Genomic DNA, 22212 nt, shown 5'->3' on the forward strand with positions numbered 1-22212 from the left:
GCCCCAACTCCCCCTGAGATGGTTTTAGGAGGTGGGGCTTTGGGGAATAATTAGGTTCAGATGAAGTCATGAGAGTGGGACCCTTGTGATGATTAGCGCTCTTATAAGAAAAGGAAGACAGACTCTCTGTACCATGGAAAGCATGTACCGTGGAAAGGCCATATGAGAACATAGTGAGAAGACAGCTGTCTAACAAGGCAGGAGAGAGCCCTCACCAAGAACTGATTCTGACTCGAACTTGTACTTCCCAGCCTCTGGAACTATGAGAAATAAATGTCTGGTTTTTGGGGTTTTTTTTTTTAAATAAATAAATTTATTTATTTATTTATTTATTGGCTGCGTTGGGTCTTCGTTGCTGTGCGCAGGCTTTCTCTAGTTGTGGCGAGTGGGGGCTACTCTTTGTTGCGGTGCACAGGTTTCTCATTTTAGTGGCTTCTCTTGTTTCGGAGAACAGGCTCCAGGGCACGCGGGCTCAGTAGTTGTGGTTCGCGGATTCTAGAGCGCAGGCTCAGTAGTTGTAGCAGACGGGCTTTGTTGCTCCGTGGCACGTGGGATCTTCCTGGACCAGGGCTCAAACCCATGTCCCCTGCATTGGCAGGCGGATTCTTAACCACTGCACCACCAGGGAAGTCCCTAAATGTCTGTTTTTTAAGCCACCCAGTCCATGGTATTTTGTTATAGCAGCCTGAACAGACTAAGACAAGTGGCCTCCCAGGACTGGCTTAGGCCAACTAGGGTCCCTTGTAGAACAGACTGATTCCAGGTGTGGGGCAGGGAGAATACAAGGTAAGCCCAGAACATCTCGGGGTCCAAGGAAGCTATCAAAGAATAATAAGTAATGTCAACAGGAGCCAGCTCATCCCACTGGCTAAAGATGGGACAATTTAAGCATCAAAGATATAAGGACTCACTCCCCTCCTGGCTTCTGCTCCTGGAGAATTGGAGCAGATGGGCTTTTCTCTATTCCTTCCACTAAGTTCAGCTAAAAACCTTAGACATTATATATAAAACAAACATAAGACTATGAAAGATGACAAGAAGAAGGCAGACTGGCTAGACCTCAAGACCTGAAGAACAACACAGCAGAGAATTCCTTAGATTTTCTTTTTGCTTCATGTATCCCAAGCTGGGTGCTGGAGAAGCCATCCACCTAGAAACAACACACAGACAAAGGAAGGCCCAACAAAAGCCTACTCTCTCTAGGCAAAGGACCGGGAAAAGGACAGTCCAGCGGGACAGAAAAAGTTACAGACAGTAACGGCTGTACTCCAGCCACACCCTGCAGAACTGCAGCCCCTCTTCGACCCCTGACTGCAAAGGCTGAGTGGAAGCCTAGACTCCCACCCCATCCAGCAATAAGGAGGTGGCATACCCCTTTCCCCACTGGTACTGTGTCAGAGGAGGCCAGCTAAAAGAGAAGATTTAAATAAGATGCAGAGTCTCATAATACCCAAAATGTCTAGGATTCAATTTAAAAAATCATTGTACCAAGAACCAAGAAAATCTCAACTTGAATGAAAAAAGACAACAAATGCCAACACGAAAATGACTCAGCTGTTGGAATTCTATGCTAAGGATTTTAAAACAGCTATCATAAAAATGCCTCAAGTCTCAGCAGAGAAATAGAAGATACAAAGAACCAGATAAAAATTTTAGAACTGAAAACTACAATAACCCAAGTAAAAATCTCAGTGGGTAGACCTAACAACAGAAGAAAGAATCAGTGGATTTGAAGATAAATCAATAGAAATTACCCAGCCTGAACAACAGAGAGAAAATAGCTTGGAAAACAAACAAACAACAACAACAACAACAAAAACAATAAAATAGAGTCTCAGGGACCTGTAGGACTATAACAAAAGATCTAGTATTTGTGTTGTCAGAGTCCCAGAAGGTGAGGAGAAAGAAGGTAGGATAGAAAAAGTATTCAAAGAAATAATGGCTAAAGTTTTCCAAAATATGGCAAAAGACACAAACCTACAGAGTCAAGAAACTGAATGAACTCCACACAGGTTGAACCCAAAGAAATCTATGTCAAGATACATCATGATCAAACTTCTGAGAACTAAAGAAAAAAAAAAATTGAAAGCAGCAAGAGAGTGATGACACCTTACATATAGGAGGAAAACAATTTGAATGACTGAATATCTCATCAGAAACCACAAAGGCCAGAAACAAAAAGCGCAACACATTTCGGGCCCTGAAAGAAAAGCGTCAACCCAGAATTTTATATTCAGCGAAAATCACCTCAAGAGTAAAGGGGGAGTAAAAGAATGAAATTAGAACATTTTTCTCACACCATATACAAAAACTCAAAATGGATTAAAGACCTAAATGGTAAGACTGGATACCATAAAACTCGAAGAAAATGTAGGCAGAACACTCTGACATAAATTGTAGCAATATTTTTTTGGATCTGTCTCCTAAGGCAAAGGAAACAAAAACAAAATTAAACAAATTGCACCTAATTAAACTTGAAAGCTTTGGCACAGCAAAGGAAACCACTGACAAAACGAAAAGACAATCTACAGAATGGGAGAAAATATTTGCAAATGATATGACCCATAAGGGGTTAATATTCAAAATATATAAATAGCTCATACAATTCAATATCAAAAAAACAAGCAACCCGATTAAAAAATGGGCAGAAGACCTGCATAGACATTTTTCCAAAGAAGACACAGAGATGGCCAACAGGCAGATGAAAAGATGCCCAGCATCGCCAGTTATTAGAGAAATGCAAATCACAACCACAGTGAGATATCACCCCACACCTGTCAGAATGGCTATCATCAAAAAGACCACAAATAACAAATGTTGGCAAGGATGTGGAGAAAGGGGAACCCTTGTACATTGTTGGTTTGAATGTAAATTGGTGTAGCCACTGTGAAAGCAGTATGGAGGTTCCTCAAAAAACTAGCAATAGAACTACAATGTAATCCAGCATTCCTACTTCTGGGTATTTATCTGAAGAAAACAAAGGCACTAATTCAAAAACATACATGCACCCCAATGTTCATAGTGTGTGTGTGTGTGTGTGTGTGTGTGTATGTATGATATCACTCAGCCATAAGAAATAATGAAATTTTGCTATTTACAAAAATATGGATGGACCTGGAGGGTATTATACTTAGTGAAATAAGTTAGAGAAAGACAAATAGTGTATGATATCACTTATATGTGAAATCCAAGAAATGAAATGAATGAATATAACAGAACAAACAGACTCACAGATATAGAGAACAAACTAGTGGTTACCAGTGGGGAGACAGAAGGGGGAGGGGCAAGATAGGAGTAGGGGATTAAGAGGTACAAACTACTATGTGTAAAATAAATAAGCTTCAAGGACATATGTACAGCACAGGGTATATAGCCAATGTTTGATAATAACTTTAAATGGAGTATAATTATAAAAATATTGGATCACTATGTTGTACACCTGAAACTACTGTAGTATTGTAAATCAACTATACTTCAATTTGAAAAATGACAAAATTGTAAGGCATTTTAAAAAAGAGTAAAGGGGGAAATCAAGACATTCACAGATGAAGGATAACTAATATAATTTGTCACCAGCAGACCTAATCTAAAAATAAAAAGGCTAAAAGGAAACCATAAACAAAACAAAAAGACAACCCACAGCATGGGAGAAAATATTTGCAAATGATGTGACCGACAAGGGATTAATCTCCAAAATATACAAACAACACATGCAGCTCAATATCAAAAAAACAAACAGGACTTCCCTGGTGGCACAGTGGTTGGGAGTCTGCCTGCCAATGCAGGGGACACGGGTTCGAGCCCTGGTCCGGGAAGATCCCACATGCCGCGGAGCAACGGGGCCCATGCGCCACAACTACTGAGCCTGTGCTCTAGAGCCTGTGAGCCACAACTACTGAGCCTGCATGCCACAACTACTGAAGCCTGCGCACCTGGAGCCCGTGCTCCGCAACGGGAGAGGCCACTGCAACAAGGAGCCGGCGCACCGCAGTGAAGAGTAGCCCCCACTCGCTGCAACTAGAGAAAGCCTGTGCGCAGCAACGAAGACCCAACGCAGCCAAAAAAATAAAATAAAATAAAATAATAAAATAAATAAATATGTTAAAAAATAAATTGTTAAAAAAAACAAACAACAAACAACCCGATGAAAAAATGGGCAGAAGATCTAAATAGACATTTTTCCAAAGAAGACACACAGATGGCCAAAAAGCATATGAAAAGCGATGCTCAACATCGCTAATTATTAGAGAAATGCGAATCAAAAGTACAGTGAGGTATCACCTCACACCAGTTAGAATGGCCATCATCAAAAAGTCTACAAACAATAAAGGCTGGAGAGGGTATGGAGAAAAGGGAACCTTCCTACACTGTTGGCGGGAATGTAAATTGGTACAGCCACTATGGAGAACAGTATGGAGGTTCCTTAAAAAATTAAAAACAGAGCTATCATATGATCCAGCAATCCCATTCCTGGGCACATATCCAGAGAAAACCATGATTCAAAAAGATACATGCACCTCAGTGTTCATTGCGGCACTATTTACAATAGCCATGTCATGGAAACAACCTAAATGTCCATCAACGGATAAAGAAGATGCAATACCTATATACAGTGGAATACTACTCACCCATAAAAAAAAGAATGAAATAATGCCATTTGTAGCAACATGTATCAACCTAGAGATTATCATACTAAGTGAAGTAAGTCAGACAAAGAAAGACAAGTGTCATATGATATTACTTACATGTGGAATCTAAAATATGATACAAATGAACTTATTTACAAAACAGAAACAGACTCACAGACATAGAAAACAAACTTATGGTTACCAAAGGGGAAAGGTGGGGGGGAGGGATAAACTGGGAGGTCAGGATTAACATATACACACTACTATTTATAAAATAGATAATCAACAGGGACCTACTGTATAGCACAGGGAAGTCTACTCAATACTCTGTAATAACCTATATGGGAAAGGAATCTGAAAAAGAATAGATATATGTATATGTATAACTGAATCACTTTGCTGTACACCTGAAGCTAACACAACATTGTAAATCAACTATACTCCAATATAAAATAAAAAAATTTTTTTTAAAAAGTCTAAAGGAGGATCTCCAAACAGGAAGGAAATGACAGAAGAAGAAATCTTGAAACATCAGGAAGGAAGAACAATGGAAAGACTAAAAACATGGATGCAGTAGACTTTCCTTCTCTTGAGTATTTTGAAATATGTTCGACAGTTGAAGCAAGACAAAATACTGTTAGATGTGGTTCTCAATGTATGTAGAGTAGATATTTAAGGTTATTATAAACAAGGGAGGGTAAAGGGAAGTAAGGTTTCTCTATACTTTACTCAAATTGATAAAATGTCGACACCAGTGAACTGTGACAAGTACATACATGTGTATAGTGTAATACCTACAGCAACCACTTCAAAGGGTATGCAATATAACACACTCAAAAACAATATAGGTAAGTCAAACTGGAATTCTAAAAGATGTTCAAGTAGCCCACAGGAGGGCAAGAAAAAGAAGACAAAACGAAAAACAGGGAACAAACAAAGCACAAATAAAGTGGCAGACAAAAAAAGTCACAAAGATGGGCTTCCCTGGTGGCGCAGTGGTTGAGAATCTGCCTGCCAATGCAGGGGACACAGGTTCGAGCCCTGGTCTGGGAAGATCCCACGTGCCGCGGAGCAACTGGGCCCGTGAGCCACAATTTCTGAACCTGCGCGTCTGGAGCCTGTGCTCCGCAACAAGAGAGGCCGCGACAGTGAGAGGCCCGCGCACCGCGATGAAGAGTGGCCCCCGCTTGCCACAACTAGAGAAAGCCCTCGCACAGAAACGAAGACCCAACACAGCCATAAATAAATAAATTTAAAACAAAATAGTAAGATGTCTATTCCTTATGACTAGCAGCAAACTTTAAAAAAAAAAAAAAGTCACAAAGAAATTTCCAAGTCTCATCAAATGTATAATATGAACTTGGTTTCCTAGGTAGCATTCCCTCTTCTGTGTTGTCACAGAATCCCATAGAATCTCCTCTCATTGCTACCGTAGCACTGCATTAATTTTGTATTTACTACCTGCCTTTTACCAGCCTTTCTTAAGGATGGGAATTGTATACCCCTGTTTGTGTAGCCACAAAGACTAATATAGTACTCTTTCAGTAAGTGGGGGTAAAAGATAAAGATTGCAACAAATTTAAAGATATCAAACGTGGAAAAAAATCTATGAGTCCATTAAAGATAACCCTCCCAAATCAATTCTAATTTGTCACCATTGGATATTATTGCACCAAATTCTTAGTCTAAAAATTGATAATTAAAGAGAAGGGTTTCAGAATTTATCCTTTTTAGTATTTCAGAATACCCAAATAACCCTAGTCAATGAAGTAAATCTCTACTTTACAGAAGAATTCCTGCTAATGTAGAAGGAATGACAGAATTAGAAAATCACCATTTTGTAACTCCCAATTAAATACTTGATTGAGGCAAGGATCACCAGTGATGATAAAGCCATTAGGTGAAAGGTTGATGTGATGTGAAACTGGGTATTTGCGTGGTGCTAAAGAATCACCACATGTAAACAACCCAATGTCCCTCTGCTGGTAAGTGGATAAACATGCTGGTATGTCTACACAGTGGAATACTACTCAGCAATAAAAAGGAATGAACTGATTGATAAGCATAACAACGTGGATGGTTCTCAAATGCATTATGCTATGAGGAAGAAAGCAGACACACAAGGCTACGTGCTGAAGATTCCATGTACAGGCATACCTCGGAGTTAACTGCAGGTTTGGTTCCAGAACACTGCAGTAAAGCAGGTATGGCAATAAGGTGAGTCACATGAACTTTTTGGTTTCCCAGTGCATAGAAAAGTTTTGTTTACACTATACTGTAGTCTATTAAGTGTGCAATAGCATTGTGTCTAAAAAAACAATGTACTAATTAAAAAATACTTTTTATTGCTGGGGGTGTGGGTGAGGGATGGATTGAGAGTTTCGGATTGGCGGATGCAAACCATTATATATAGAATGGATAAACAACAAGGTTCTACTGTATAGCACAAGGAATTATATTCAATATCTTGTAATAAACCATAATGGAAAAGAATATGAAAAAGAATATATATATAAATGTATAACTGAATCACTTTGCTGTACAGCAGAAACTAATACAACATTGTAAATCAACTATACTTCAATAAAATAAACTTAAAAAATACTTTATTGCTGAGAGCCTCCCATCAAGCCTCTTAGATAGCCTCAACCACCAGAGGGCAGACAACAGAAGCAAGAAAAACTACAATCCTGCAGCCTGTGGACCAAAAACCACAGTTACAGAAAGATAGAGAAGATGAAAAGGCAGAGGGCTATGTACCAGATGAAGGAAGAAGATAAAACCCCAGAAAAACAACTAAATGAAGTGGAGATAGGCAACCTTCCAGAAAAAGAATTCAGAATAATGATAGTGAAGATGATCCAGGACCTCGGAATAAGAATGGAGGCAAAGATTGAGAAGATGCAAGAAATGATTAACAAAGACCTAGAAGAATTAAAGAACAAACAAACAGAGATGACCACTACAATAACTGAAATGAAAACTACACTAGAAGGAATCAATAGCAGAATAACTGAGGCAGAAGAACGGATAAGTGACCTGGAAGACAGAATGGTGGAATTCACTGCTGCGGAACAGACTAAAGAAAAAAGAATGAAAAGAAATGAAGACAGCCTAAGAGACCTCTGGGACAACATTAAACGCAACAACATTCGCATTATAGGGGTCCCAGAAGGAGAAGAGAGAGAGAAAGGACCAGAGAAAATATTTGAAGAGATTATAGTCGAAAACTTCCCTAACATGGGAAAGGAAATAGCCACCCAAGTCCAGGAAGCGCAGAGAGTCCCATACAGAATAAACCCAAGGAGAAACACGCCGAGACACATAGTAATCAAAGTGGCAAAAATTAAAGACAAAGAAAATTTATTGAAAGCAGCAAGGGAAAAACGACAAATAACATACAAGGGAACTCCCATAAGGTTAACAGCTGATTTCTCAGCAGAAACTCTGCAAGCCAGAAGGGAGTGGCATGATATACTTAAAGTGATGAAAGGGAAGAACCTACAACCAAGATTACTCTACCCGTCAAGGATCTCATTCAGATTTGATGGAGAAATCAAAAGCTTTACAGACAAGCAAAAGCTAAGAGAATTCAGCACCACCAAACCAGCTCTACAACAAATGCTAAAGGAACTTCTCTAAGTGGGAAACACAAGAGAAGAAAAGGACCTACAAAAACAAACCCAAAACAATTAAGAAAATGGTCATAGGAACATACATATCGATAATTACCTTAAACGTGAATGGTTTAAATGCCCCAACCAAAAGACATAGACTGGCTGAATGGATACAAAAACAAGACCCATATATATGCTGTCTACAAGAGACCCACTTCAGACCTAGGGACACATACAGACTGAAAGTGAGGGGATGGAAAAAGATATTCCATGCAAATGGAAATCAAAAGAAAGCTGGAGTAGCTATACTCATATCAGATAAAATAGACTTTAAAATAAAGAATGTTACAAGAGACAAGGAAGGACACTACATAATGATCCAGGGATCAATCCAAGAAGAAGATATAACAATTATAAATATATATGCACCCAACATAGGAGCACCGCAATACATAAGGCAACTGCTAACAGCTATAAAAGAGGAAATCGACAGTAACACAATAATAGTGGGGGACTTTAACACTTCACTTACACCAACGGACAGATCATCCAAAATGAAAATAAATAAGGAAACAGAAGCTTTAAATGACACAATAGACCAGATAGATTTAATTGATATATATAGGACATTCCATCCAAAAACAGCAGATTACACGTTCTTCTCAAGTGCGCATGGAACATTCTCCAGGATAGATCACATCTTGGGTCACAAATCAAGCCTCAGTAAATTAAAGAAAATTGAAATCATATCAAGCATCTTTTCTGACCACAACGCTATGAGATTAGAAATGAATTACAGGGAAAAAAACGTAAAAAAGACAAACACATGGAGGCTAAACAATACGTTACTAAATAACCAAGAGATCACTGAAGAAATCAAAGAGGAAATAAAAAAATACCTAGAGACAAATGACAATGAAAACACGACGACCCAAAACCTATGGGATGCAGCAAAAGCGGTTCTAAGAGGGAAGTTTATAGCTATACAAGCCTACCTAAAGAAACAAGAAAAATCTCAAGTAAACAATCTAACCTTACACCTAAAGCAACTAGAGAAAGAAGAACAAACAAAACCCAAAGTTAGCAGAAGGGAAGAAATCATAAAGATCAGAGCAGAAATAAATGAAATAGAAACAAAGAAAACAATAGCAAAGATCAATAAAACTAAAAGTTGGTTCTTTGAGAAGATAAACAAAATTGATAAGCCATTAGCCAGACTCATCAAGAAAAAGAGGGAGAGGACTCAAATCAATAAAATCAGAAATGAAAAAGGAGAAGTTACAACAGACACCGCAGAAATACAAAGCATCCTAAGAGACTACTACAAGCAACTTTATGCCAATAAAATGGACAACCTGGAAGAAATGGACAAATTCTTAGAAAGGTATAACCTTCCAAGACTGAATCAGGAAGAAATAGAAAATATGAACAGACCAATCACAAGGAATGAAATTGAAACTGTGATTAAAAATCTTCCAACAAACAAAAGTCCAGGACCAGATGGCTTCACAGGTGAATTCTATCAAACATTTAGAGAAGAGCTAACACCCATCCTTCTCAAACTCTTCCAAAAAATTGCAGAGAGGAAGGAACACTCCCAAACTCATTCTATGAGGCCACCATCACCCTGATACCAAAACCAGACAAAGACACTACAAAAAAAGAAAATTACAGACCAATATCACTGATGAATATAGATGCAAAAATCCTCAACAAAATACTAGCAAACAGAATCCAACAACACATTAAAAGGATCATACACCACGATCAAGTGGGATTTATCCCAGGGATGCAAGGATTCTTCAATATACGCAAATCAATCAATGTGATACACCATATTAACAAATTGAAGAAGAAAAACCATATGATCATCTCAATTGATGCAGAAAAAGCTTTTGACAAAACTCAACACCCATTTCTGATAAAAACTCTCCAGAAAGTGGGCATAGAGGGAACCTACCTCAACATAATAAAGGCCATATATGACAAACCCACAGCAAACATCATTCTCAATGGTGAAAAACTGAAAGCATTTCCTCTAAGATCAGGAATGAGACAAGGATGTCCACTCTCACCACTATTATTCAACATAGTTCTGGAAGTCCTAGCCACGGCAATCAGAGAAGAAAAAGAAATACAAGGAATACAAATTGGAAAAGAAGAAGTAAAACTGTCACTGTTTGCGGATGACATGATACTATACATAGAGAATCCTAAAACTGCCACCAGAAAACTGCTAGAGCTAATTAATGAATATGGTAAAGTTGCAGGATACAAAATTAATGCACAGAAATCTCTTGCATTCCTATACACTAATGATGAAAAATCTGAAAGAGAAATTATGGAAACACTCCCATTTACCATTGCAACAAAAAGAATAAAATACCTAGGAATAAACCTACCTAGGGAGACAAAAGACCTGTATGCAGAAAACTATAAGACACTGATGAAAGAAATTAAAGATGATACCAACAGATGGAGAGATATACCATGTTCTTGGATTGGAAGAATCAACATTGTGAAAATGACTATACTACCCAAAGCAATCTACAGATTCAATGCAATCCCTATCAAATTACCAATGGCATTTTTTACGGAGCTAGAACAAATCATCTTAAAATTTGTATGGAGACACAAAAGACCCCGAATAGCCAAAGCAGTCTTGAGGCAAAAAAATGGAGCTGGAGGAATCAGACTCCCTGACTTCAGACTATACTACAAAGCTACAGTAATCAAGACAATGTGGTACTGGCACAAAAACAGAAACATAGATCAATGGAACAAGATAGAAAGCCCAGAGATTAACCCACGCACCTATGGTCAACTAATCTATGACAAAGGAGGCAAAGATATACAATGGAGAAAAGACAGTCTCTTCAATACGTGGTGCTGGGAAAACTGGACAGCTACATGTAAAAGAATGAAATTAGAACACTCCCTAACACCATACACAAAAATAAACTCAAAATGGATTCGAGACCTAAATATAAGACTGGACACTATAAAACTCTTAGAGGAAAACATAGGAAGAACACTCTTTGACATAAATCACAGCAAGATCTTTTTTGATCCACCTCCTAGAGTAATGGAAATAAAAACAAAAATAAACAAGTGGGACCTAATGAAACTTCAAAGCTTTTGCACAGCAAAGGAAACCATAAACAAGACGAAAAGACAACCCTCAGAATGGGAGAAAATATTTGCAAATGAATCAACGGACAAAGGATTAATCTCCAAAATATATAAACAGCTCATTCAGCTCAATATCAAAGAAACAAACACCCCAATCCAAAAATGGGCAGAAGACCTAAATAGACATTTCTCCAAAGAAGACATACAGATGGCCACGAAGCACATGAAAAGATGCTCAACATCACTAATTATTAGAGAAATGCAAATCAAAACTACAATGAGGTATCACCTCACTCCTGTTAGAATGGGCATCATCAGAAAATCTACAAACAACAAATGCTGGAGAGGGTGTGGAGAAAAGGGAACCCTCTTGCACTGTTGGTGGGAATGTAAACTGATACAGCCACTATGGAGAACAATACGGAGGTTCCTTAAAAAACTAAAAATAGAATTACCATATGACCCAGCAATCCCACTACTGGGCATATACCCAGAGAAAACCGTAATTCAAAAAGACACATGCACCCGAATGTTCATTGCAGCACTATTTACAATAGCCAGGTCATGGAAGCAACCTAAATGCCCATCAGCAGACGAATGGATAAAGAAGTTGTGGTACATATATACAATGGAATATTACTCAGCCATAAAAAGGAACGAAATTGAGTCATTTGTTGAGACGTGGATGGATCTAGAGACTGTCATACAGAGTGAAGTAAGTCAGAAAGAGAAAAACAAATATCGTATATTAATGCATGTATGTGGAACCTAGAAAAATGGTACAGATGAGCCAGTTTGCAGGGCAGAAGTTGAGACACAGATGTAGAGAATGGACATATGGACACCAAGGGGGGAAAACTGCGGTGAGGTGGGGATGGTGGTGTGCTGAATTGGGCGATTGGGATTGACATGTATACACTGATGTGTATAAAATTGATGCCTAATAAGAACCTGCAGTATAAAAAAACAAACAAAACAACTAATACTAAACTTTCATTGGGTTATTTGTATGGAAATATGTTAATATAAATGTTTCAGACATTACATGAAATTTCTAAAAATCTTATATTTGTATTTGTATGGAAATATGTATGGAAATATGTTAATATAAATGTTTCAGACATTACATGAAATTTCTAAAAATCTTATATTTGTATTTGTATGGAAATATGTATGGAAATATGTTAATATAAATGTTTCAGACATTACATGAAATTTCTAAAAATCTTATATGTTCTGGTATAATGTTATAAGTAATAATCCTAGTTATTACTTTAAAATGTATATCTCAGAAATAACTAAGTTTCTTGTCAACTGCATTATTATGAACTTTCATCAAATCTCTAACCGTGGTCATTTTTAAGTCTTTTGTCATTTACAGACAGTTCTGGGTGTACTCTGATGATTTTGCAAATATGTTCCTATAAAAGGGTTTCATCTTCAAGAAATTCATGGAAAAGACTCTGACAAGTACAGGTTTCTGGTAACTGACTGTACTGCTGAACTGAATGAATAAGCATTTTCAGAACTCTAATGAAAAACTGATGAACTCATAAAAGTGCTAACAAAAGATCAAGATGAAAAAAAAAAATTAATTACATGGGACTGAGTGAACTGATGAGGATGAGTATAATTTTTGTGACTTTCTGTCTGAATTTAAAAAAAAAAAGTCCCACAAGGACTCAGAGGCAAAGAATATACAAATCAATTTTCACTGCAAAGTAAAGGAGCTGTTACAGTGGAGGATTACTGGACTGAATGTCAGTATTATGACATAGTATGAGTGTGTTTCTTGTTTGGTAATTGCAATCATTGTTGCTTTTGTTGTGGTCATCCATGTACAATGCTTGGTGTCAGTCTATTTATCTCTTGCAAAAATAAAATACAGTGTGTGTGTGTGAAAAAAAAAAACCAAAACTTTATTGCTAAAAAATGCTAACCATCATCTGACAATGGAGAATTGCCACAAACCTTCAATTTGTAAAAGAAAATGCAATATCTGTTAAGTGCAATAAAGTGGAGCGCAATAAATGAGATATGCCTGTGTATGATATTGGCAAAAACTATAGGGGCAGAAAACAGATCAGTGGTTGCCAGCGGGTACGGTGTTAGTGTTGACTAAAAAGGTGCATGGGCAGATTTTGGGGGGGGGTGATAGAAATGTATTATCTCTTGATTGGGGTGATGATTATGAGTGTATGAATTTGTCAAAACTCATACTCTAGGGACTTCCCTGGCGGTCCAGTGGTTAAGACTCCATGCTTCCAATGCAGGGGGGCACGGGTTCAATCCCGGCTGGGGAACTAAGATCCTGCATGCCGTAAGGCACCACCAAAAAAAAAAAAAAAAAACTACCGAAAACAAACAAACCAAAAAACTCACACTCTAAAAAGGATGAATTTTACTGTATGTACATTTTAACTTAATTTAAACAAACAAAAATAGACCGACAAAACAAAGAAATCACCCCATAGATTACTTAGTGGTCACAAGGTGTGAAACATACCTTTACAACACAGAAGTCTGGCTGTCACAGCCTCACCAGTGATCAATTTCAGCCTCACTAAAGTGAGACAACCAGATGTTGGGCGCCTCCTAATGTGATGCAGTTTGGAGTACAGAGCAGCACCTAGGAGACATATGTATTTCCAAGCTTTAGATCTAATTTCTGGTGTGCAGGGAAAACTAGAGATAGAGGAACAAGTTAACAACACCCAAGGAAACATCAGACAAATCCAGAATGTGATGGGGCATCTCAAAGGACAATTGACTTGGAATCTTCAGAAAGGTCAGTATCATGAAGACCAAAAAAAAAGGAGGTGAGGTGGGTAAGAGGTGGGGAGGGTGGTTCCATCTAGATTAAGGTGACTGAAGAGACATAGAATCCTTATTTGGTCTCTGCCTTGAACAAACTAGCTATCAAAGACATTTTGCGGACAATTAGGGAAATCTGAATGTGGGCTATGTATTAGGTAATATTGAGAAGTTATTAAAAAAAAAAAAAAAAAGAAGTTATTGTTGGGACTTCTCTGGTGGTGCAGTGGGTAAGACCCCGAGCTGGAGTCGATCCCTGGTCAGGGAAATAAATCCAGCATGCTGCAACTAGGACCCGGTACAGCCAAAATAAATAAATAATAAATAAATAAATATTAAAAAAAAAAGTTGTTAACTTTACTAGCTCGATAAAGGCATTGTCTCATTTAAAATACTTCTGTCAAAATAAATGAATAAATAGATTAAGGGGAGAGGAAGGAGAAGTAGTATGGATCCTGGCTGTGGGTCAGGCACCAATGCCTGCTACACTTAGGATGAAAGGCCAGCTCCTTACAGAGGCCTCCAGAGGTCGGACCGGACCAGACCTGACCTTGCTTGGGTGTCTGTCCTCACCTCTCAGCACTCCCCCCAGCCACCTTCTTTGAGTGGGCCAATCGCTCGCTTTCCAGCCTCCAAGCCTTTGCATTGGCAGTTCTTTCCGCCTGCCGTAACGACTCGTCCCCTCTCTTTTCCGGATGGCTCCTTCTGAGGTTTCAGCCTAAATGTCATTGCAGAGAGACCCTCCTCCACATCGGAAGTAGGTTCTGCTCTCGGCTCCTGCCTTTGGCTGCTTGGCTACACTTCATCACCCGTGGTGATGATGTTTACTTGTTATGTCTGACTAGCGTTGAAACTTAGAGCCACCACCGGGTCCCCAGAGCCTGCATTTATCGCGCACCTGTTCGCGCCCTGCGCACAGCTGCAGGCGCCTCTGCTTCGGGACGGTGCTCTGTTTCCTGCTGGGAGTGCCGACCCGGTCCCGGACTAGCCGGGTGGCTTCTCACAGCCACAGAGACGGCTGCAACCCGGCACCTCAGACCTGACGCCGGATCCCGCCGTCGCCGGGCAGCGGGAAGCCAGGTTCTTCCGCCACCCCCCAGCCAGGTGACTGCCCCAAAGCCTTTCCCACACCCCAGGCCCCCCAGCTCTGGGACCCCACCCGGAACAGTCTTTGCCACCTACCTGAGGAACTACACTTCCCATCAGGCGCTGGAGCAGCGACCGCAGCTCCCAGTGTGCTCTCAGGATCCGCTCCGCCCCCGGCCTTAACCCCATAGTGGCTGCAGGCTGGCGGGAGCGGCGCGGGGCCCAGGTAGCCTGGGGGTGGGCCCGGGGTCGGGTTGTGTGTGCAGCAGAGCTGAGGAGAGGACGGGATTGGGGGCCTTGGGGAGGCAGGGAGCCAGGGTTAACCGAGGACAGGCAGCGGGGGTGGAGGAGGGGGGTGGGTGGGAGGCGAGCCATAGAGCGTCCGCCCCTCTCGAAATTAAGAACCTGGAAGTTCACCTTTTCCCGCAAAACGAACACTTTCGGGTGCCAGGTCCGGGGCGGCGCTGAGGTTGCGGCGGGGGCGGGGTGAAAGCAAAGAAGTCTGCCCTGGCTAAACGTCCCCCTCTGCCCAACACATACCTTCGCCTTCGATCTGGCGAAGAGGAAAGTGGCAAACTCTCGTCTCTCCGCCAGCGACGGTGAGGAAGGGGAGTACGCCTCTCTCGGCCCGAGGCGCTGACCGGGGCGCTTCCTATTCCCCCCTGGACCTTGGGCTGGAGCTTGGGGAGCCCTTCTGACGCTCCTATCTCCTTCCTCGAAGTCGTGTGTACCTGACTCCAGCGCTGATGTACCTGGAGACACGTGCATTCCCTCTTCCTTGTCCTCGCTATGATCCTGACCAGTGGGTGGTGGCAGGCCTCCACACTGCCGGCTGAGCCTCTGAGCAACCGTTTTCCCAGCTCTTCTCTTCCAGGCTCATTCCCTCAGTCATTGTGACAACCTGTGCAGGCCTGATTCCAAGCGGTGGGGCGATGAGCAAGCAGAGCTTCCACTCTGGGGTGGGAGTGGAGGTAGAGGCAGAGAAGAGATGATAAAATAATTTCAGGTTCTGGGAGTGCCACGAAGAAAGGAAAACGTGTAGGGGGTCGGGGGGTACGATGCTGCCTTGGATAGGGTGGTCAGGGAGGTCCTCTCTCAGATGTTCCTAGACTGAGGGGGGACAGCAGGGGCGAAGGCATGGGGGAAAGAAGAGCAGTGTGCTTGAAGCAAGTGGGTCAGAGGGAGCATGGGAGGAAATGAGATGACAGTGTGGGCCCGGGAAGGATCTGGACGTTATTCTAAAATCAGGAAGGGTTCATGGAAGCCCATGGAAAGTGTTAATGAGCAAGGCAGTCACATTTCCCTAGTCTGAGCTTTCTCACCATTTTCGGGGGGCTGGGGGGGAGGGTTGTGGAGCAGGGGCTGTGGCCAAGCCAGCTGATTTCCTGCCAATTATCAGTTGACCATGGCCCCCTCTGACCCTCTGAAAACTGGGAGTGATAATTGCTACCTCACTGGGTGCACACGTGGCCCAACCTGCTGTCATCCTCCCCCACAGGGCCTGGCCACCCCTCCCACAGAATGCCTGAGGGCCCTGAGCTGCATCTGGCCAGCCACTTTGTGAACGAGGCATGCAGGGAGCTGGTGTTTGGCGGGTGTGTGGAGAAGTCCCCTGTCAGCCGCAACCCTGAGGTGCCCTTTGAGAGCAGCGCCTACCACATCGCAGCTTTAGCCCGAGGCAAGGAGCTGCGCCTGACACTGAGCCCCCTGCCTGGGGCCCAGCCCCCACGGGGGCCACTGGCCCTTGTCTTCCGCTTTGGCATGACCGGCTCCTTCCAGCTGGTGCCCAGCGATGCGCTGCCACCCCATGCCCATCTGCGCTTTTACACGGCTCCCCCTGGCCCCCGACTTGCTCTCTGCTTCGTGGACGTCCGCCGCTTTGGCCACTGGGACCTCGGGGGCAAGTGGCAGCCAGGCCGCGGGCCGTGTGTCTTGCTGGAGTACGAGCAGTTCAGGTAGGGCCAGCACCAGGTGTGATGAATACAGTCCTGGGCTCCAGGCCTGGCCGTTAGTGCCTCGGTGGCCAAGAAGAAGCGAGTTCCAGCCCCCTTTGAGCTTCAGTCCCTTCATCTGTAGACCAAGACAGTGTCCTTTCCTGGGGACAACTCCCTGAGCTAATGGATGTGGGAACCCAAAACTGACGTGGGAGAAGGTGGGAGCAAGAGGTGGATGAGGACATGGCCAGTTAGTGTGAGAGCTGGGTCTCAGGTCAGCATCCCACTCTGTCTTTTGGCACCCTCCAGAGGCTAAGATGAAACGTGGAGAGGCTTTAACAACCTAAGAAAGAGGCTGAGCAGGAAGGAACTGCTTCAAGGGAGTGGGGAGAGGACTGCCTAATGTGGTTTCTGAATCAGACTGTGGTCTCCCACATTCTGCCTATCCCCACTGGTCTGTGTCCCGTGGTCTCTGTGCCTGTCTTCTGTCTGAGGGAGGGGTAACGGCCTCACCTGGGATGTGATCCAGGTCACATAAGATGGCACAGTGTCAGCCACTTCCCTTCCTCTAAAGATAAAACATGTATGAGTCTCTGCTTCGTGCCAGGCCAGCTCTAAGTGTTGGGGGTTCAGCAGTGATCAAGAGGGATGTGGTCCCTGCTCCCACAGAGCTAGTTCAGGTAGGGCAGGGGGAAAAAGGGGACTAGATTAATTCAAATAGACACATGCCTGAAGAAAAATCCAAGAGGTAGAAAATGACTTTGAGCTGTGGAGGTGGGGGGAGGAGGAGGGTGCATTAGGAAAGGCCACCCCAGGTGACGTGTGAGCTGAGGCCTGCCTGATGAGAAGGAGCCAGCTGTGCATAGCTCTAAATTAAAAGCAATCGGACAATCACAAACACAAAGGCCTGGAGTGGACTTGGCAAATCCTTTCTTGGGGAAGGCACGCCTTCGGCTGCCCCCTGGGGTGGGTCAGGGCGTCTCTGGTGCCACAGAAGGCAGCAGACTCCTGGCCTTCCCAGGTATGACCCCAAGTGCACCCCTAGGGAAGTGTCTGTGTTGTCCTGGATTTCTCCCACTTCACCTTTTCTGGGGAGTCATGCCACAAGTTAACTCTTTGCCAGCCGAAGCTTCTCTCACAAGATGAGCATTTTGGCTTGTTTTGTCCCCCAGCTACGGAGCCTGTGGGGATCTGCCCCCCTCAGGGATCTGAACACCCAGGCCAACCTTCCACTCTTACCTTTACCCCAAAAACTCTGTCTTCTATTTCATTTGCTTCTATTTCATCTGCTTCTATTTCATCCCCTATTTCATTTGCTTCTCATGCCCATCACTGAGTCAGTCTTGCCATGATCCTTTTCCACAAAGAAACGAGATACATGTACCCTTCATGGTGGTGAAGAGAGACCCATGACCCTTGGAGGTGGGGTGGGAGCTGCTGGGGCACTCACCAGCCAGGGCTTGCCCCCTCACTCCTGCTAAATAAACAGAGCCAGTACCAGCTTCCTGGAAGATCTTCAGCTTCTTGAAAAGACCTGACCCCACCAATATCAAATCTTCATATCTAACCAACTAGAAGTCCTAGACAGGGAGTTCCAGACTGCGGACACACCTGAGGTCCTGTGATCACCTTGTTCTCAAAAATGTCTTGAGTCTGAGGCACTTTGGTGATATACACACCACATACCTAGACTCATGTGTTTTCTTGAACATGCTGCTTTTGACTGGTATTTTTTTACCTTTTGTAATGCATTAAAATCCCACACTGTTGTTCCCATTTAACAGAAAACTGAGGTTCCCGCTGCCAAAACACCGAGGCTGGGAAGAGGGGAACTGGGACTCCCCATTTCCTTCCCTTGCACCCAGGAACGGGTTCCCCCAGCTCCTCTCCCCTAACCCATTGGGAGGCAGGGAGGGGTGGGGTGGGCAGAATGGGTCTCATGTGCCCAGACTGTGTCCCTCCAGGGAGAATGTGTTACGAAACCTAGCAGACAAGGCCTTTGACCGGCCCATTTGTGAGGCCCTCTTGGACCAGAGGTTCTTCAATGGCATTGGCAACTATCTGCGGGCAGAGATCCTATACCGGTCAGCAGGCAGGCCCTGGGCACGAGGGCTGGGGTGGCTGGGTGTGCCCACATTCCCCACTGCTTAGCATGGCGCCCTCTCTCCACCTCACGGCAGGCTGAGGATACCCCCCTTCGAGAAGGCCCGCACGGTTCTGGAGGCACTGCAGCAGCGCAGGCCGGTGAGGCTGCAGGGAGGGACACACGCACCTATCAGTGCAGGCCGACAAGGGTCTGGGCTGGGTCAGGTGTCTCCAGCTTAACTCAAGCAGGTCCCTTCTCGGCTTCCAGCCTGTTTCCCCATCTCTTCCAGCCTGTTTCCCCATCTCTGCGTGCGTGTGGGAGGTGATGGGGGGCAGATGAACTGTCTGAGTCCTGCCATGCAAGGGGTCTGTTCCCTGAGGGGTCAGCTGCCTTCTGAGTGGCCCTGCCTCATGCTGACATCCAGGTCCTACCCCTGCCTCTTCTCCAGAGCCCGGAGCTGACCCTGAGCCAGAAGATCAGGGCCAAGCTGCAGAACCCAGACCTGCTGGAGCTGTGCCACTCAGTGCCCAAGGAAGTGGTCCAGCTGGGTGAGGCCTGGGAGGCAAAGATGGCCAGCTAGGTCTGCTTTGGCATATCGTGTAACCTGGGACAGTTCCTGCCCCTCTCTGGGCCTGGTTCCCTGCCTGGGGAATGGAAGTTTGTCGACCTAGTCATTCCTAAATGGACTAAGCCTCCTTCCCTGAGCTTCACGTGTCGGGTGTCTATGTCCCCTGAGCTGCCCATGAGGAAGGCAGGGCAAGGATTCTTAACTCCAGGATGGGAAAGCCATGGCCCAGAGTGGGGAAGACACCAGCCTGAGGTCACACAGCTGGAGGAGGGAGAGCCTTGGCCCCCTGACTCAGTCCATCAGCTTGTAAAGCTGAGGTCTGAGCCAGGTCTAACTGGGCTCCCCACCACCGCCCCCCAGCCTAAGTCAGCCCTCTGACCTCCACCTGGCTCCTCTGTCCCACAGGGGGCAAAGGCTATGGGCCGGAGAGCACGGAGGAGGACTTTGCTGCCTTCCAAGCCTGGCTGCGGTGTTATGGCACGCCGGGCATGAGCTCCCTGCGGGACCGGCAGGGCCGCACCATCTGGTTCCAGGTTTGGGCTCTAATGCTCACACAGGCAAACGGAGCCCTAAGGAAGCTGGTGGGATGCAAAGACCTGGGGTCGCACTGTTCCTGAGGATCTAAGCTTTCCCCTAAGCTACGCCCGTCCCCTCCTCTGAGTCCCAGGGTCCCAGCTAGTGAAGCAGCCCAGGGCAGGGTTACCTTGCTGTTGGCTCTGACCTGGGGGGGAGGGGACGGTCAGAGAGGCTTCCTAGGGGAGGGGCTTCACTGATCTGGAATGACAGGTGTGAGTTCTGCCTCTCCAAGGAAAACTACCCCTGCCAGATTGACTGCTGAATTCTCCTGATTCCATTTTAGGGGGATCCTGGACCCTTGGCGCCCAAAGGTAAGCTACACCTAATGTAATGAGAGGAAAAAGGACTAGTTGCTTGCAAGGGCTACAGCACCCTTCTCCATCCCAGTCCCCACTCCAACCCTCGGCGGCACTCCAGAGTGGGAGCATGGGAGTCTAGAGAAAGGGGGCCGCGGCCACAAGACCCTCCAACCCCATCAGCAACAGTATCCTGCAGGGGGCAAGTCCCGCAAGAAGAAATCCAAGGGAGCACAGCGGGGTCCTGAGGACCAAGTGGAGGTATGTCTCCCTGCTCCTACCCCCTCCCTACACCCTCTCCTGTCCTGGCTGCACCTCCCAGGCCAGGCTCTTGGGCAGCTCCTTCCCTTGACAATGGAGGGCAATGGTGGGTCCTAACCAACCTGTGACCTGCTGAGCTCCTCAGGGACCCGTGTCTTCTCCACCCAGAACCCTCCACCTCCAAACAAGGCCCCTTCAAGGACACGAAGGGCACGGAGAGGCCTTCCTGAGCAGACTGCGGCCCAGCAGCCCGAGGGGACCAGCCTCCAATGGGACCCAGAAGCCCCCCGTGTCCCTGAGAAAGGGAAGAGGAGGAGGCAACCAGCGACCTCAGGTGGGCCTTCCTCAGAATCTTCCTCTAGGGAGGGAAGGGGCACCACCAAAACGGGCTCTCCAGGAGAGGAAGGGACGGCAGTGCGGGTGGGAGGTACACGTCGACAAAGGTGGTAGGGAGGCTGTTGGGGCAGAGTCCTCAGCCTGGGGTCCGAGCTGCCACCTTACCTGTCCTCCCCACAGGCCGCCGCAGACCCCAAAAGATCAAGGCTGACACCCCATCCTTGGAGCCTGAGGAGGCCTCAGCCTCTTAGCAGGAGGGTCTCCTTGCTTGCATCCACCCCTTCCTGCTGCCCTGGATCTGGGCCTGTGCGGCTTCCTGGAAGTTGCAGGGGACTGGCTGCCCCTGGCCCTGTGGCCATTCCCTATACAACTATGATGTTTTTAATTGTACCCATTGTCCCCATTTTTTAAGCCCACGTGAAAAATGCTGTAATTTTTAGTAAACTGATAAACCTTGAACTTCTTGGGCTGGCTGCAGGTCTGGGAAAGCCTAATGTGGAGGGCCTGGTGCCCAGCCCTGGGGACAGGAGGGCCACTGCCTCAGCATGGCAGACTGAGCCCCATCCCAGGCCTCAAGGCCCTGGCTCTCAGGACAGTCTGCCTCTGCAGGGACAGCCCTTCAGAGGTGGTGCAGAGACCCACCCCGTCCCCCGGGGCAGCCCAGGCTCTACAGCTCCTCCAGTCCAGAATTCCTCATGTGGCTGCTCCCCTAGCCTAGTCCAGACTAGTCAATGCTCCCCTCCTAGTAGGGGCCAGCCAGAACCCACCTACCAGGCGGCCTCCCCAGCCCCAGGCCCTCTGCCTGTGGACACGGGGGAAGAACTGCTTCTTTTTTTTTTTTCCGGCCGCACCACATGGCATGCAGGATCTTAGTTTCC

The 22212-nt window shown here is 44.9% G+C and overlaps 1 protein-coding gene and 1 long non-coding RNA gene across 8 annotated transcripts; one reads left to right on the top strand and one right to left on the bottom strand.

Annotated features, from left to right (window-relative positions):
* Positions 1–339: 339 nt before the first annotated feature.
* On the bottom strand, positions 340–15409 carry LOC137772102 (uncharacterized). 3 transcript variants are annotated; one of them, XR_011075461.1, is made up of 3 exons: positions 15374–15409; positions 13884–14006; positions 340–586 (listed from the first exon to the last, which is right to left on the bottom strand). It is a non-coding gene; the product is annotated as an uncharacterized lncRNA (long non-coding RNA). The 3 variants fall into 3 exon arrangements; XR_011075460.1 differs by lacking the exon at positions 15374–15409 and adding an exon at positions 15090–15168; XR_011075462.1 differs by lacking the exon at positions 15374–15409 and adding an exon at positions 14765–14907.
* NEIL1 (nei like DNA glycosylase 1) lies at positions 15111–21777 on the top strand. 5 transcript variants are annotated; one of them, XM_068555968.1, is made up of 10 exons: positions 15111–15295; positions 16776–17232; positions 19176–19295; positions 19392–19455; positions 19746–19845; positions 20271–20398; positions 20725–20752; positions 20829–20998; positions 21167–21332; positions 21515–21777. In XM_068555968.1, the coding sequence occupies exons 2-10, from the start codon at positions 16799–16801 to the stop codon at positions 21583–21585; spliced, it is 1281 nt and encodes a 426-aa protein (XP_068412069.1). In that variant the 5' UTR covers positions 15111–15295; positions 16776–16798; the 3' UTR covers positions 21586–21777. The 5 variants fall into 5 exon arrangements, with proteins under 5 accessions (XP_068412069.1, XP_068412062.1, XP_068412078.1 ...); XM_068555961.1 differs by lacking the exon at positions 15111–15295 and adding an exon at positions 15468–15503; XM_068555977.1 differs by lacking the exon at positions 15111–15295 and adding an exon at positions 15468–15503 and having other exon boundaries at positions 20937–20998.
* The last annotated feature ends 435 nt before the right edge of the window (positions 21778–22212 follow it).

The sequence above is a fragment of the Eschrichtius robustus genome, chromosome 1 (assembly GCF_028021215.1).
Source record: "Eschrichtius robustus isolate mEscRob2 chromosome 1, mEscRob2.pri, whole genome shotgun sequence".
NCBI classification, from domain to species: Eukaryota; Metazoa; Chordata; class Mammalia; order Artiodactyla; family Eschrichtiidae; genus Eschrichtius; species Eschrichtius robustus.

Excerpts from the sequence above, each read along its gene's own strand:
- NEIL1 (XM_068555968.1), top strand. The coding sequence starts at position 16,799 with ATGCCTGAGGGCCCTGAGCTGCATCTGGCCAGCCACTTTGTGAACGAG. Across the intron at positions 19,456-19,745 it reads CACTGCAGCAGCGCAGGCCG|AGCCCGGAGCTGACCCTGAG; the intron begins GTGAGGCTGCAG and ends CCTCTTCTCCAG. Across the intron at positions 19,846-20,270 it reads CAAGGAAGTGGTCCAGCTGG|GGGGCAAAGGCTATGGGCCG; the intron begins GTGAGGCCTGGG and ends TCTGTCCCACAG.